The sequence below is a fragment of the Thunnus maccoyii genome, chromosome 14 (assembly GCF_910596095.1).
Source record: "Thunnus maccoyii chromosome 14, fThuMac1.1, whole genome shotgun sequence".
Lineage (NCBI taxonomy): Eukaryota > Metazoa > Chordata > Actinopteri > Scombriformes > Scombridae > Thunnus > Thunnus maccoyii.
The window spans coordinates 26,753,551-26,770,698 of NC_056546.1; the positions used below are offsets into that span (position 1 = coordinate 26,753,551).

At 40.0% G+C, this 17,148-nt stretch overlaps 1 protein-coding gene across 1 annotated transcript in view; it reads right to left on the reverse strand.

Moving 5' to 3' along the window:
• The window catches only part of b3gat2 (beta-1,3-glucuronyltransferase 2 (glucuronosyltransferase S)), a 55,246-nt gene extending 38,372 nt beyond the window's left edge, over nt 1-16,874 (reverse strand). The window contains exon 1 of the mRNA XM_042432803.1: nt 15,873-16,874. Coding sequence (XP_042288737.1) covers nt 15,873-16,406 — 534 coding nt within the window. The 5' untranslated portion in view covers nt 16,407-16,874. The remainder of the gene's footprint in view (nt 1-15,872) is intronic.
• Nucleotides 16,875-17,148: the final 274 nt, after the last annotated feature.

Below are 17,148 nucleotides of genomic sequence, written 5' to 3' on the forward strand. Positions count from 1 at the left end.
ATATACATGCAAAATGTATATTCTGTTCACCATATCATCAAAGCTTGCCAGTTTACTAAGAATTTCAACAATGTCTCTATCTCTGTGACCAGGGGTTAAATTGGGCCGGGGCTATCCAGGGCTCAGCCCCCACACATAGGCCTACATAGGCATATATATATATATATATATATATATATATATATATATAATACCACTGCTGACACTGCTAAATTTGTTATGTTTTTGTCTGATGATTTCAGACAGTCGGACTTTGTCGATCTGAAAGCCTTCTTTTTCACTCTTGAGTAACATTTTTGTGAGAGAAACTTGGGGTGGCAGGCATTGCCTTTTTTTTTTTTGCAATTTAGGGATGTTGATTAAGCTAATGACCAAATCTCATGAACACACACCTACTCGTGAACAGGTGGCATTTATCAAATTGAAATGTTGCAGTTTAAAGACTTGGAACACTCATACTAGCAAGCCTCACAGTAAAAAATAAGAGATTTAGGATAAGAACACAAAAATGATCTTGCATGACCATATAAATGGTAAGCAGCACAGGCCCCAAAACGGTTCCATGTGGCACGCGATTAGTAGCAATTCAGACTGGGCCATTTCAACCCTCACACACTGATGAAAATCATCTAAAACAAATTTAACAGCGAAGAGGTTGCTGAGGTTGGTATGGACATAGGTGGGCGTCCAATAGAGTGAATGCCTCCATTTGATTACTGATAAGCAATTCCAGGAATCTGACAGGCAAGACAACTTGGAAAATGGATGATTTTTATTAAGATAACAGCCATCTTATGAAGACGGACCACTTTTTTTCTGGTAAGCATGCAAGACAACATCAACAACATTTGCAATGAATGACCTAACAGAGGTATTTTTTAGGAGAGACCTTGTGTGAACCAGTGGCAGTAAAATGTTGAAAGCTGATTACAGATTATTCTGGATTAATGATAAAGAACTATCAGATTTCACATCAGTATATAACGATTTACTTGTCTTCCAGAATTTAGCAGGTCTGAGTAGAAACTAGAAAGTAGTATTCTGACTTGGCAGCTCTAACTGTAAATGTGCATTCATTCCTTTAACACCTAAATACTAACCAGTAGGCTGGTTCCTCTGCCTCTGGCCCTTACCCAGGCTTTCTTTACTGCCAATTCAGGTGTAAACCAGGAGCCCAGTCTATCTTTTATCCATTGATTTTAACATCATCTTGTTTTTAACACTCACCAGACCAATTTCTAAACAGATATAGCTACTTTGATTTTTTTACTGTTAGGGCATATTATATTGCAGAGAAAAATGTTATTGTTTTGAAGTCCTATTTAGGTTTTACAGTATCAGAACAGCAGAGTTTCAAACACTCTCCAACACTGCAACAATCTTGGGAAAGTATTGAGTCGAGCAAAAGAAAAAATCAATAAAGCCTCGAATGTAATCCTCTGCACAGAAAGGCCTCTATTTTGGGAAATGTGTGCATGTGAGTGTGTGATTTTTAATGCTTATTGTGTCACTGGAAATTTAGTAAAAATCCATATTTTCTCAACAACATACAAATATTCGTTACAGTGGGAAGGAAAGTGCACAGCCCATCTTTTTAGGCTGGCATACAGCTCCATGAAATCAATATAGTGTATTCATCACAGCAAACTGATTATGTTGTGTGAAGAAAGGATTTTAAAGGGAAGAAAACAAATATAAGAACAAAGAATGTCAACTTTTCTGAAAACATATCACATTTTTTAAAATATATTTGCGATTGCTAGCTGCCCTGCGTGATCTCAGTCTCATTCTATGCAGCCACAGAGCAGAAGCAAGTCCTACATTTTATTCCTACAGTCCGCAGTAAATCCAGTCCATATCTGAGAACACGAACAACTCTCAGGAGGCTAGAAACCCCACATCTCAACCTTGTGATCAAGTTTGTCATCAAGAACAAACTGCAGCTTCAGGGACTGACTTGGGGAAGAAAAATAGTAAAGGTTGCAGCGAGAGTACACAGTGGGATTTTGTGGAGATAAAATGTCTAGTTCAGGAGTGCCACTACTCCACAAGAATAACTCTGTGGGTCCACAACAATCAGGCTCATAGTCACACTGAAGAAGAACATACAGTCATCGGACACAGTAAATTTAACCTTGTCTGCTTTCACACTCTGTTTTGTAGAGGTTTGCAGCAACAGTATGCTGAAAAATGTCTGACAACTTGGCTACAGGAAACATTGAATATATCGATGTCATTGGCCTGAACGTATCATATGTATCATACAACAATGTTGGTTAGGGCTTTATACTCCTGGCTGTAGACAGATCTTATATAGAAGGGACTTCCTTTAGATTGTCAGAATACTGCATGATACATTTTGATATACCGATTGCCTGCCATTCTCCAAGCACTTGTCGATAAATACTTATTGAACCTTCAGTCACTCTCCAGTCATCTTTGTATCGCCTCCATCCTGGGTAAAGAAGGAGGAATCATTTTTAACTATCAGTTTCCAATATAGTGTATGAATTTAGTCCTCAACTGTTGTCTATCTAAAGGAGACTCTCTGCAGCAGGCACATCAGCCCTGTACTCTTTATCTGGGTGTCAGTTTGACCAGGTTTCTCAAAAGAGAACAAAATAATCTGTTCAACAAAATGAAGAAATCTATCAGACCACATTCTGTGACAGTAACATACAATTAATTCACTTCTTCTTAAATCTTAAAATCCACAATTCATAAATGCACATCCTTTGTTCTGATGCTGCTTTGAATAGGGCCTTTGAATATCCATCATTGTTTATTTTCAAAATTTAAAGGACCATCTGGACATTTTCCATGTAGATTCAGCACATCACGCAAAATCATGTGATAGTGATAACATATACTACAAATAACATAATATATCTTTAGTTTTGCCCATGTAAAAAGTATTCCATTCAGATAACGGCATAACTTCATGCAGCTTGAAAACAAGATTCAGTGAACATCAAAGTTGCATATCACCTCATCTGTGGCAAGACAATTCATGGACGTTTTCAATTTTAGATTTAAAGTCGTAAATTTAAAACTCATTGATGTTGAAAAAATAAAAATGAGTCAAATGTAGAAAAATCTCTATTGTAAAGAGAATGATTTTGGATACCCTTAAAACTTTACACTTTAATGATCTGAATGAAGAACACAATGAGTTTTTCTGTATAGTATTCACTGTTAAATGAACGGCTCCTTGCTTGATGTCCACAGTGTGTACACTGTACCAGTTCTCTTCATATTTTCATGTAGACACTGAGAGATACTGCTTTAAGTGTTCTTCTTTTTATGATTAGAATGTGTATTAAAGGTCCAATATATGACATTGAGCCTCACTGGATGTCCAGCAAACAACTATTTGCTATGTAAAGATATAGTGGAGTAATGGCGACCTGAGCAGTGAATGAAGTCACACTCCCTCTATGTGTGTTGTTATCTGAGCTTCTCTGCTCTTTGTTTTGGTAGCTGCACCGGCCGTGCATGCTTGTTAGTGTGTGTGAGCATGCATGTTAGTGCATATGAGTCCCTCTGTGTCTTCCATGTCTCTTTCCAAGATGGTGGCTACATCACAAACTTTTTCAAATTACAGCAAAAAAGTACACCAAAATATGTTTCTGAAAGCATTTGAAAAATAAGCAATGCAGTAACAGAAATTTGATCTATATTTGATCAACACTGCCTAGATTGACAGTTTGATCTGAGTTTCATGAGTTGTCACTTTCTTTCTATTTTTTCCCAACTTTATTGAGTAAACGACACACATTTGTTATGGTGTGAGATGTTGGTGCTATAGTGCGACATCTAGTGGCTGAATGTCATGTATTGCAACTTTAACATTTGATATATGAGAAAATTTCATGGATGAGTCAGTGGTGGATTTTGCTCACATTTCCAGTTTCCACCTTCTTCCTTGTTCCAATGAATGCTCATTGATTGTTGTGTTATGTATCTGATTACCTTGCCAGGTGCCAAGTATCTTAAAGTGACTCACCTGCATGTTTCCTATTTAAGAGGCATTTATTTTGTGTGGTTTTGACATTGATGAAGGAAAATGTTTTGTGTATTTGTCTTCTGTAAATACAATGACTCCTTGTCGCTGAGTGCGACCCCCCTCTGTCATCATTAGTCATCATTATAAGGATTTTTTTTCTGAGCGCAGTGACTCAAACATACCTCCAGTAGTGGCAGTTAGTGACTTGACACCAAGAGAGACACTCACACCAACAGCTACTAAAAGCAACTAGTTGCCTTTGACTTTGCTGCTGCTGGGATGAAGTTAGAGAATACAAACTAGGTGGGACCAAAACCATCTACAGTAGAATAATGAATATTTACATTATACAAGCACCAAAGATAAAACCCAGAAGAAGAATAAATTTTTCCATAAATACAGATTCCTATAAATAACTAAATGCCACACAGCAATCAGTCTACTTACTAGTCTTACTTACATTTGTGCAATTCTTCCAACATACATTCTGTTGTGCTAATCGTTCAATTCTTCAATTATAGTATGTTTTGCTATTTTTTATTGCCACACAACAACATTTTTTCTAACCTCCCTTAGTATCCCTGATTTTCACTGTTGTCACCTGGTGTTCTCCCTAGATTTGGGTGTTGTCGTGATTCAACAATGGGAATGATTCCCATCTTCTTCTGCTTCAACTTTTCTGACTGGATCACAGCAGGCTCTCTATTCTGACCCTCCACAGTTTCTTTGCTTCACTGATAAAGCTGTAAAGGCTGTTCTGTACTGTACATTAGTTTAGGGTGTATAGTATGGAGCCCACAGTAGACACTGTTATACATTAAAAACTCTCTGTAGCTACTGTCTCATTATCAATATGGATATCTTCACTAGAGGGCAGACGCTGCACTGAGATAACAAATAATTCATCTTTGCCGCACATGAAAAATAATTTCAGATGCAGCCGACTGCACGACAACCTGTAAGTCCTGACAAATGATAGCACCGGCAGCTCAGTCAGTAAACGCATGCTATTTACAAGTAAACAAAAGAAAAGCTGGGGGTGAAAAATACAGCGCTGAGAGGAATCACATTTCATTTGACTCGTAGCCAGGACACTGTCTCGGAGCAGTGCGGCTCAGTCGGGTAATCAACTCTGTCTCCCTTCCCTGCAAACAAATAGGTGAGAAGTGAATTGTGTGTACACACAAAGAGACTCTTAATGATGAAGTATATGAAATCCATTATGGATGTTCTAGTTTCCTGCCACCTGCCCCGGAGAAAGAACCATCATTGTGTTGTTTGCACACCAGGATGAGTGTTCAGGTGGCTGGGCTGGGTGTGATTTTAATCAAGCGTATTTTTATCTGTGCATTATTAATATGCATGGCAGAGGCAATCTGAGAAAGGGAGGAAAGAAATGAGCTGGGAGAAAATGAATGAATCAAATTAGGGGGGCTGGGGACGGGCTATGAAACTGTGATGCAATGGTGCATGATATGTGCGCAGGTTGAATGCTTTATGGGTTTATGTGGAGAAAAAAAATTAAAGAGATGAAGGTGCTTGCATATTGAGTATGTAGATGTGTGTGTGGAGGTGCATGAGTATAAATGAGTGATTTTGGTGAGAATGCCCACAAACCTGAACACATACTGTACTATAATGTCGCAATGTTTCTTGTCTTGCCAACTGTGTTTGTGTTTGTATACTGTACGTGCATTTGTTTGTGTGTATATATTCTGTATGTACAATGTAATTTTATGCAGAAACAAAAATATTTATAATGAAATCCTGCAGTCTTGTCACCCAATTTACAAAGTGTTGCAGTAACAGGAAGTGCAAGACCTAGAAGAGCCTCTAACTCTCGTGAGTTACAGTTATTTTGATTTTTTGCATTATGTGGTGCATTAAATAGTTGTTAAGTTAATAATAGTTTGCCAGTTTTGGAAATATGCTTAGCGTATTTCCTCAAATAAAAGACGGTAGTCAATTAAACCCAGGTCTCCAATAATGGCCGGGGCGTGGTTGACACGAACAAATAAAGGCTGGCCCTAAAAACAGGCCTGGGAAAAAACAAGGGTGGATAAACTCCTGGTGCCTGTTATAAAATGTGCATACCAGTTAAGCATAAATAGTAGTTATCTGGATGTAACTCCAGTTTTATGAGTACATGCGTTGCCCTCTAGCTGACTGTTACAGAGAGAGGAGGGGAATGGAGGAGAAGCGATATCGTTTAAATACGGGGATAACGTCAGCAACACTATGGGCATGGCAAATCAGGGTAACTTGGCTAAGTTGGTGAGCATAGATCTATGAGCATGCCACCCGCATGCTACAGCTAAGTAGTGCACTTCCAAAATGTTCTGGGTGGAAGTCAAGTGCTAGAATTATTGTTCCACTTGTCGGAGTAAGGGGACTACCGGTGATGTAGTAACAAACATGTAAGAGAGCAAACGGAAGCAGATCAGAAAACAATGAGGCTTCGTACTAAAAGATGAGCAAATATACTTATCAAACAGACTGGATGCATAGGAAAACAGCTACCAACTAAAGCTAAAGAGACTTTTAATGATGAATAGTCCCTAACATTCATTCATCAACATTTCTGAAAATGTTGCTGCCTTTGTTAGCCACCCTGCTACTTTTCAACTGTAGCCCTTTTGTCAAAATGTTCTAAAACCAAGAAAGTGACATTGTGTGACAAGCTACATTGTGTAAATTAGACAGCCTTCGAGTTGTATGTATATTTTTTCACTTCGGACAGTGCCAGGCTGGCTGCCTCCACTCTCTATGCTAAGCTAGACTAATCCCATCCTGACTAAATTTCCATATATAAAACAGACATGAGACCAATATTAAAGTGTACTTCCCAAAATGTTAAATTATTAATTCAAATCTCCCTTTAATGTTGCACACATCCTAAGTCAACATGAGTAATGGCCAGTGATCTATATGTTGAAATCAAACAAAATTCATCAAATAGCAATAATAAAAGGATACCACAAACCTCCATCATTACTACAGCATCCATATTCAGCCCATGCCGAAAAACCCTAGTTACGGGTCCTAAAAAAGCTTATAAATTATTCCTTGGCCCAAGGTAAATCTGTGCACCAGAATTCATGGGAATTGAAATTTCCTAAATAAAATAATAAATAAATAACCTCCTTGGTAGGAGTAATACACTGTAAGAACAGGTAAACTGACAACACAGGTAAAAGACATATTTTGTCACATAGCCCTCATCAGAGCCTGTCACAAGGCCTTTTGACAAAAATGCCAATTTTATTTCAATTAGTTTCAGTGACTATGAGCTTCTTTTAAATGTGTCCCAGTCACCGTTGGACACAGTGGTGGATGAGGGAAAAAGGGGATTTGATGAGGGAGTAGAAAGCACAGGAAAGGTGTTCAGTCAAACTGCAAATTCAGAAAAAAGATGGCTGTGGAAATAAGTGGAGAACTGGTGCATAACACCTTTTTACATTTACATTGGCCCTTAAAAGCCTTCAACCTTTCCGTCACCTTCCTCTCTCCTCCATCCTTATCCTCCCACCAGCCCGACCACAGACAATTTCTCTCAGCAAGGTTCGTCTCCTTTCTGCTTCGCTTCCCTGACATTACAACCCCACCCCCCCTCGCTTCTCCCACTACACTATGTAATTATGATAATTGCTCATAGGGGTTTGAGGAAATTGAATTTCCCATTTCGCTTTGGTTCCTTTATCCCACCAGTTTCTCTTTGTGCTGCCTCCCCATCATCCTGCAATTCACTCCAGGCCTGGACTCTGCTAGTTGGACACTTGATCAAATACATCCTTAATGTTTGCATGTCTGTCTTTGGACCATTTCCTCTAAAAATAGAAAGTCTTTTACCCAATCCCCTACTACCAGCTGACTCCTCACTGAGATGTATAACATGGTGAGAAGGAAATATCCACACCATGAAAGTATAATGAAATTCAAAATTAATTGCAAAGATGAATTATCAAATAAATTGAATGTAAGCACACAGTCTTAAAGTTTCTGTGGCGTCTGATTTGAAATTGAAAAGATCTTAGCTGCATTTCAGCAATGCAGTGGATTTCCACCACTATTATACAATCTGAGAAGCCATCGCACCATATCAAAAGTAATAAATGAACACTAGACCAAGTATGGCAGCCTTCGAGAAAGGTATCCTGAGTCACACTTCAGCATAGAGCATTTGCCACAGTACCTGCTCCCTAAAATAGTCAATGTGACTGATGTGGAGCTCTCAGGGCCGGGGGGAGTTCAATTATTCAAAAAAGGTCTGACGAAAGTCTTGCCGGCTGACAGGCTGCTGCAGCTGAATCAAACAGCTCTGCCATGCTGCCGTCAGCTAAAAAACCCTCCATCCCCAGAGTCAGCTTTTCAGGAATGAGAAGGGGAAAAAAGCACAACTTAATTTCCTGATTGCTTGTTACCCCACCGAGTCTGAATGGGTTCCTCGGCTGTGAAAGTGACCCAAAACAGAGTTGGAGTCAAAACAATGAACTCAGACTTGCAGAACTAGTGTCTTTCTTTAAATCGCTTCTACAACACATTTCTTTCAAAACGCTTTTCAAAAATCTCTTTTAAATGTTTTATTCAAAAAATGGTTTATTATTATTATTTCGCTTTGGAAAATGTGTTTTTACCTTATTCCCTCAATTTTGGAGAATTTGTCTGCATGTGTTTGTTGTTGTAAAGCACTTTGTAATCTCTGGTTTTGAAAAATGCTATATAAATAAATATTATTATTATTATTAAATATTCTCAGATTCGCCATTTATACATCAACAAAGAGGCATTTCATGAGTTCTTTTGAAGGATGTCTGCTTTATTGCAACTTGAATCAAATTTATTTTTTTCCTGTGGCTGCCTGAAACATATGAATCTATATATTTTGAAACTACATACTAGTGACAAAGTAATGATATCGACCAAGGACACAGCTTCAATTTTGAGATGACTCACCAGAGGTATTGACTGGAAGCCATTGCTGCTGTCACTTACTGTAACTGTTCATTGCAAGTTTTTTCAGCTGCTACTGGTTTCTGTTTTGCTGTTGATTAAAACAAGTTATTTTTAAAAAGGTGGACAGGTTGTGTTTAACGTGTCATCTTGAGTTACTGTGCACTTGTTTATCATACATTCCCCCAGAACCAGTTAGGCTGGTTCAAAAAGTAATGCAAAATGACACCTTTTATATCACTGGTGAAGAGGTAAAAACCTGTAGGGCATTTTCCGACAACCCCAAGTAACTTAAATGTAGGAATAAAAAAAATTTAGCTTCTTCTTGAATGTTACCATTCATCCGATATGGTCACCTCACAGTATGATTTCCCATGGGGGCCAAAGCTTCCCAGCAACCACATAATTGGTGCCCATAGTTATGATAACTTGCACTCATCAAAGTGATAGCTGAGATCTGGGAATACAGTGACATTGCTGCAGAGAATTTTGATGGGGTAAGAAACAGATGGTCAGTTTAGCCAGATTATTTTAAGTGTGCACCCAAACTGTGATAATCCCTTGTTGTGTACAAAAACTGTATGTGCTCAACTACACTAAGAACAGTACAGGTCAAAGTTGTGATGGACAGTGATGGGCAGTTTGGGTAATAATTTTACCGTTTGCCTTATGGGGATTTGTTTAAAACCTGTTGGATCATCTGACTGCTGATCCAACAGTTAATCCCTGCTGCTGAAATACTCATCCACGCCTTAATTTCCTCCCGTCTTGACTATTGCAACTCCCTCCTCTACGGCATCAACTACAAAATCCTGGTCATCACCTACAAAGCCCTTCACCAACTGGCCCCCCCATATCTCACAGACCTCCTCTACCCCCACCAACCCTCTCTGTCCCTCAGATCCACCTCTGCTGGCCTTCTCTCCACCCCCGAGTCCAATCTTCCCAGTTTTGGGGACAGAGCCTTGTCTAGGGCAGCTCCCAGGCTCTGGAACTCCCTCTCCAAAGACATCAGAGACTCAGAGTCCCTTACTGTTTACCAATCCCGCCTCAAGACCCATCTCTTCTCCATGGCCATCTCTTAGTGCCCCTCTACCCCCCTCCATCCTTGTGCGTCAGTGTTATATTTGTCTACTGTTTGTCTCACTAACGCTGCTTCTTAGGAGCTCCCATGATGGGAGCACACTCACTCCTGAGGGCAGAAATGCAAAATGAGTATAAGAAACCAACAGGAAGCAGTATGTGTTAAAGGGCAATCAAGGTGTAATTGCATGGAGGACATTAAATGAGCAGTCTTGCATTTTCTGACACCTTATTGACTGCTGGGAGGTGACTCAGCCGGAACGTGAATAATAAACCAGGCCAAACTGAGACCTGACTAACCTGCGGAAACGGAGCACACACCCCTTAAGTCTTATCTTGATGCAAAACGCCTTTCCGCCTGACTTCTCTGCTGCTCGACAGTAAGAGGAACGTAGGGAGGCTTGTTAAACATTTGCTACGTACCAATGTTTTTTTCATAAGGGGGATGCAGGGGGTGGTAGTTCGTCGCCCACTCTTGAAGCAAAACAGCCTGGGCTACATCATGTAATCAACAACCCAGAGTCAAGAATGAGGCTGATTTTGTCCCAGCTGGGGTACCTCATTTCTTAATTGGGCGACTGCAGGTCAGAAATGCCTTGTCTTTTGTTCTATAGTAGCTAATAGAATATTAAAATTGGTTAAACTCAAAATATTGAATGAAAAATCATTCTTTTGGGTAGTTAAATCAACATGGCTATGAGTCATAATTCATACCTGTGCTCATTTCTAAATATACAGTACATGAATTACCAGTTACATAATTCAAATGAAAGAAATGAGGGGGAACATGTTATAATTATCTCTACTCTGCTAAATCGGCGCATAAGCTGGGGGTTTAAGAAGCAGAATCCAACAATAATAACATATATTTCTATATTTGAGTTAGCCAGATCAGTTGGGTATCTTCCAATGTTACATTTTTTTTAGTTCAAAAAACCCATCTTCGTCTGTTCACCAACAGTGTTTACTTGCTGAGCTGTGGTGAAGGGAAACTTCCTGGTGGTCGCATTTAGGTTTGATGCCAGCACAGAACACCAGCAATAAACCCACACACAGCTGCCAGGAGGAACATATACTTGATTTGGCTAACTTAAAGGTACCCTGTGGAGTTTCTAACCCCTAGAAGCACTATGGGGCAGAATTTTTATGAGTGGGTCGCTGTTTCGTTTGTATTGTGCACATGCAACAACAATCAACAATGCAGGATTTAAAATACTTTTTTACTCTTCATGGAACAGATAGCTTCCATTTTATCAAATATAAAGGCTTGTCTACACACAGGACGTGTTTCAGCATAACTCAACCTGAAGCTGTTTTTATATATTTAAATCTGTTTACCACTGTTCTTTTACATGTATAACTACAAGGATTGTGTATTATGCTGCCAAAATGTAGTGATCTGCAGTTCTTTAGTTAGTTTTTTTTAATGGTCCAAGTTTTTTTTCTCTGCTGCGCTTAGTTAAGAGAAATTGGGATATAAAACAGGACATGACTGTGAGATTTGTGTAGTCATGCTATGAAGGTATTGCTTCACAGCCCCGGAGAAACTTTTGTTTATATGAACTTATGGCAGTATTGTATTAAAAAAAATCTGAACCTAACCTTTTAATGAATAAACCTATCCTGTTCCTACAAAACCATTGCTGGCATGGTATGAAAAACCCACAATGGATTACTGTAGAAATATTATTACAAAAGGTCCCATTAAAATAATATTTGAGCTGCTTGAATCCTACTTCAATAATTTTTCTTCCCAGAATGATATGAAGGTTTCTCATATGAAGCTGCCACCCACTATAAGCACAGTAACTGCCATCAGTCTAAAGCCTGCAGACAGTTTCTGCAGGTTATTACTGCCGTATGACAGCCTATTATCTCTCTATGACAGGCCATTACCTGCACAGAGGAGCTAGGTAATGAAATAGGCAGGAGGACAGAGAGAAGACAGTGTGCTATCAACAAATCGAACAGATGCTCTTTACACTGAGCCGCAGGCATGGAATCTAACACTGAGACTCTACGTCAGAGTAGAATCGACTACAGCACACTCGCATCACAATGCTGAGTATTTATACCCGAGTGTTGCTTTCAGGGTTGCATGGAGGGATATGCCATCGAAAGACAGCATAAGGTTCAGGATAAAGCTGGATTTCTTTAGCCCGAAACAATGTGAACATTTTAACTTCAGCTGCATTTGTTTTGGTTTTTTTTTGATTCATGCAGCCAAATCCTAGGCAAGTTATCATGATATTGGAATTATATGGTTCTATCTACAATGTGAGAGATTTCCATATACTGAGGTTAAAAGTTTTTATATGCTAGATAGCAAAATTGATATACAGTAAAGTTCTCTTTTTCTGGTCTTTTTCAGCCTCTGTGTGAAAGAGGCAGTTTTAGCTCCTGTCTCTTTAAGGCCCCCTCCCGATGAGCCCACTCTCTTCTGATCGGTTAGCTTCCAGAAGCTGCATCTCGTCCAACTTCCATGTAAACAAACTATAGTGGTAAGATTTCACTTTTTTTTCTCTTTACTCAAAATGTTAACTTCTCAAATCCATCCGTACATGTTTGAGCCGAAATCCGAAATATGACAGTGAACAACACAAACAATACATGGAAAACAACCTGTAGCTTAAGAATCAAAGGCTACTGAACGGACAGCTATTTATGGGCATGTGTTACGAGCCGACATCATCTCATCTGCATTGCAGAAAAAAACATCACAAACCGAGCAGAGCTGGATGATGCCTTGTCTTTTGATATGCAGCGAGCATTTCTACATACATTAACCTCAAGTTTTTTAACTTTGACCATGTTTAACATAGATATCTGACATCATAACAGTATATAAATAACAGAGAACCACTCTAGCTAACTATGATGGATTTGCCTTCTCTTTGCCATAAACAACAATATCAATAAAAAATAACAATATCTTGTTGTCAAGAAATGAAGAAAACGCTTCACATTAAAACCAACCCAAACTGCAGTTTGTACTCAGTTCATTTTAGTGTTAAACCTTAACACTGGCTACTTTTTTCATAAGAGACACTCTTTCTACTAATGAACAGCACCAGGCTTCTCTGGTCCAACACTCACATTTTCAGTCGCCAGGCTTTGTTCTTTTTTATCCAAACAAGCAAAAAGAAGGAAAGCTGCAGAGCTCAAATAAAGTGCATCAATCACGCTTAATCTAAACGTACCCTCGGTTTAACCTGCTGTTTTCAGAACATACTTTAGATGCAGGTGGAAGACGCATTCATAGACAGAAGGAAAAGGCCTCCTCAAATTAACATGCTGCAATGCAAACATACAATTTTCATTCTGTAAAGGGCCAGTAAAATACTCAAGTAGAGGAGAGAAAAACATTTTTGAATGGACTCATCATCATTTTTTTGGTACTACATGTAAAACAAACTCTCCAACAATCAAAACTATATTCTTTTAGTTTTTACTACATTCTTCAGTGCAGAGTTCTTAGCTAATTTATATTAAAAAAAAATCTCAATATTTTATTTTTCCAGAAAATTATAGCAATTTCAGATGTGTGGCCAGCTATCTTTCAATGGCAGTAATCAGAGTGAGCAATCAGCAATCAGAGTAGCATGTGTTCACAATGTTTTTGTGCATTTATGTAGAATGAGAGGATTGCTTTGTTGCCTCTGTTGCCGCTGCTGCTGTTGCTATTGACTCGTCTTTCTTCAATACCTGGAAATCTCGAGCGCAGTGGAGTGACGACAATGTAGTTTTAACATAAATGGTAACAGAGATGTACAAAGAGATCCTTCTTATGCATTAACATACACACTCTCAGACATAGACTTGGCTTACGGTACATGGACGTATCAGCTTTCCATTATTCAAGGTTGTTACTGGCATGTCATCCAGTCTGTTGTTTAGCTCAGGTTTGCAGACTACAGCCAGTCGATATGTTTTTATCAGTAGTTTATATCAGAAGTCCTTCAGTGTCTCATATTGGTCTAAATGCTTCAGAGGCTTTAACTAAAGATAAGAATTTCAGGGCATGAAAAGGGTCAAACTGGACATTGTTGAAAATAAGAAAAAAAATAATTCATTTTAATCCAAAAAAGACAAACGTCTTTATCAAACCATATCAATCCTACCCTTCTATAAACTCACACACACAAATACATACACAGTACAAGGTCAGCGAGCAACAGCAAACAAAATAATCACACCCACACAATCCTGATTATTAATTATGAGCTGGAAAGTGGATCATTAGAAAATTGAACAATGGTGCTGCTGACAAAAAGATTTGAAACTGGAGACCTTCGTGCACCAAAACACCCTGAGCACCATCACTGCCACATCCATCTCTCATCTCTCTGTCTGTCAGTCAGTCACTTCTCTCTCATACACACACACTCCTCTCTTCATCTGTTTTTTTCTCTCACTTCGCTTTCACTCAACTCCCACTCTCTGTCTTTCTCTCTCTCACACACAAAGACTTACTCCTTTAACACCAAATGTCCATGCAGTTTTACCAGTTTCACTACTAGAATACATTGGTTTAATAAAGACCCCTCAGGTGAGACAAGGTGTTCTCAAACCAGGGTCTGGAGCCTCCCTGGGGTTCCAGTGGGATCCCATCAACATGAATCTTTGAATTTCTGTGTTTCAGTTCCTTTGAAATTATCCCATTTGGGGAATGCCTGCGAATGACTTTTCCTGTGCAGCTTAATGGTTAGAGCACGGCACAAATATAGTCAGAAAAGGGGAAAATAGACCCTTTACCCTCATAGTGTTGATGCTATGATGAAGGTGCTCAAATAGCACATGCTATAACATCAATACCTAAATCTGTAAGTTCTGTCTTTACTTAAATACAATTTTCAGGTACTTGTATTTAATTTGATTGTTTCCATTTTGTGCTACTTTATACTTCCTCTCCACTACATTTGTCTGACAGCTACAAATTAATATTTTATATACAAAACATATAATCAACAAATAAGATATTGTTATGGATAAAACATCCCAACAGTATGTGAAGCAGTTTAACTCCATGCACATCAGCATATCAGCTACGACATTACAATGCTGTTGGCATGTTGATGCATTAATATTCATCATTAGGCTATATAATTATATGACTTTGATAGCGGCCATTCTGCATAATAAGTATTTTTATTTCTGAGTTTAAAGCGAGCCTATGTAACTTTTGATGAAAGGCAGCCACTGTGACCACAAGTGACAATTATGAGACAATGATAAATTCTAAAAACAGTGGCACAAGTAGAGAAAAGTCCTAAAATCAGTGAACTGAGTCAGTATTGGCTGCTGCACAACACTAGATTACCATAAGCTATTGGTCATACCAGAGCATCTAAGGTTGTTGCAGCAAAACTGATTGTTTCATTCCTTTTTTTTTTTTTTTAACTTTTTATTTGTAAAATAATGTTTTTGATATTTCTTCTTTCTGACGTACATAGTGTTACTATATTTTGCTCATAGTAGGCTACGTAAGTTAAATTCTCATTTCAGGACTGTAACTTGTAATTGGACATTTAGCCTTTACTGTATTACTTTTAAGTCAAGGCTCTTAGTACTTAACAACCGTTAATTTTAACTGTTTTTGACCAAAACAAAGCTATACCGAGCAATGAAGGAACTCAGTTTCTTAATAAACCTCATGTTTTTCAAACAAACGCACTTATAATTAATGTGTTTTAATTACTTATTGGTTTATTGTAACTTTAAGAATACTGTCAGTTAAAGGTGAATTCTACCTCTTGATGTTATTGGTCAGCTGTAAGGTGATGAAGACCGATTAGGACAGTAGTCTAATAACACATAATAACTGTCGGGTTACCTCTTCAAACAGCTCCAGGCTGTACGTGTTGTCGTCATCCGCGAAGAAAACCACCCCGGCGTCCCGTCTGGTCCGGTGCTGCCGGAGCCACGCGAGAGCCACATTCCTCTGTTCGGTGGCGCGTGGCATCCCGGCGCGCTTGAACCTGCGGGGTGTGAACACATGCAGGTGCGTGTATGGCACGCCGCACCGGGCCAGGAAGCGCGCCACCAGCTCCGTGCGCGCCGTCGAGTCCTCCACTACGATCCAGTGGAGTCGGGGCACCTGGCGGAAGGCGTGGGCCAGCCGGGTCAGCTCCGCTTTCTGCACTGGACGGGTGTAAGTCGGAGTGATGGCGTAGATAACCGGCAGGGCGGACTGGTTCTGGGTGCCACCTACCCCCGGTGCGCCAGTTCGGGCCGCCCGCTGCGCCCTGCTGGTCCGACCGGCGGCCGGAACCCGGATCGTCCTTTTACTGTCGATATCGATCATGATGATGACAATAAGGACCCAGGGCAGCAGGATGAAGAAGCGGCTGAAAAACACTGATTTCATGGCGAGACTGAAGTTACCGTGCGCCCTCTCTTTCACTCCATCGCAAACGGAAAGGCGCTGATCGCAACTCCTGGAACCCCTGCTTTCAAATCCTCTGGTTTTATATTTTTTATTCACGACCAAACAACAAAAAACAGGACGTTGAGTCAATTTCAAACTATGTAAAGCACAAAACCATCCGTTGTGGTCCCCCGTCCCGGCGGGACTGTTTCCCCGGAGTCCCCCTCCTCCTCCTCCTCCTCTTCTCTCGGATGGGACTTGAGCGCTTCTTCACCGTCCTATCCTCCTCCAGCTCACTCTCACCAGCCCCGTTAAATTCCCATCTCCAGTCGTCCGTCAGTGCGTGTTTCCAGAGGAGAAAAACAAGCCGGAGAGGTCCTCCCTGCAGCGGGCGGTGATAACCCACCGATGTGCGCCGCCGAGGAGCATCACTTGGCGAGGACGGAGCGCTGCTCTGAGTCTGAGGATAATAAGGCAGGAGGGGAGGAGCAGGTGCAGAGCAGAGGAGGGGAGACGGGATAGAGGAGAGGACCTGGGGAGGGAGAGAGACATAGACAGAGAGGACAGAGAGAGAGTAGGAGAGAGAGAGCACAAGAGGAGAGGGGGAGAGAGAGAGAAGGGGGGGAGAGAGGGGAAGAGAGAAAGGCCTTGTTATGTTGTGCGCATCAGTGTCCGCTGAGAATAAAACCAGCTGATAGAAAAGCATACACACACACACACACACACACACACACACACAGAG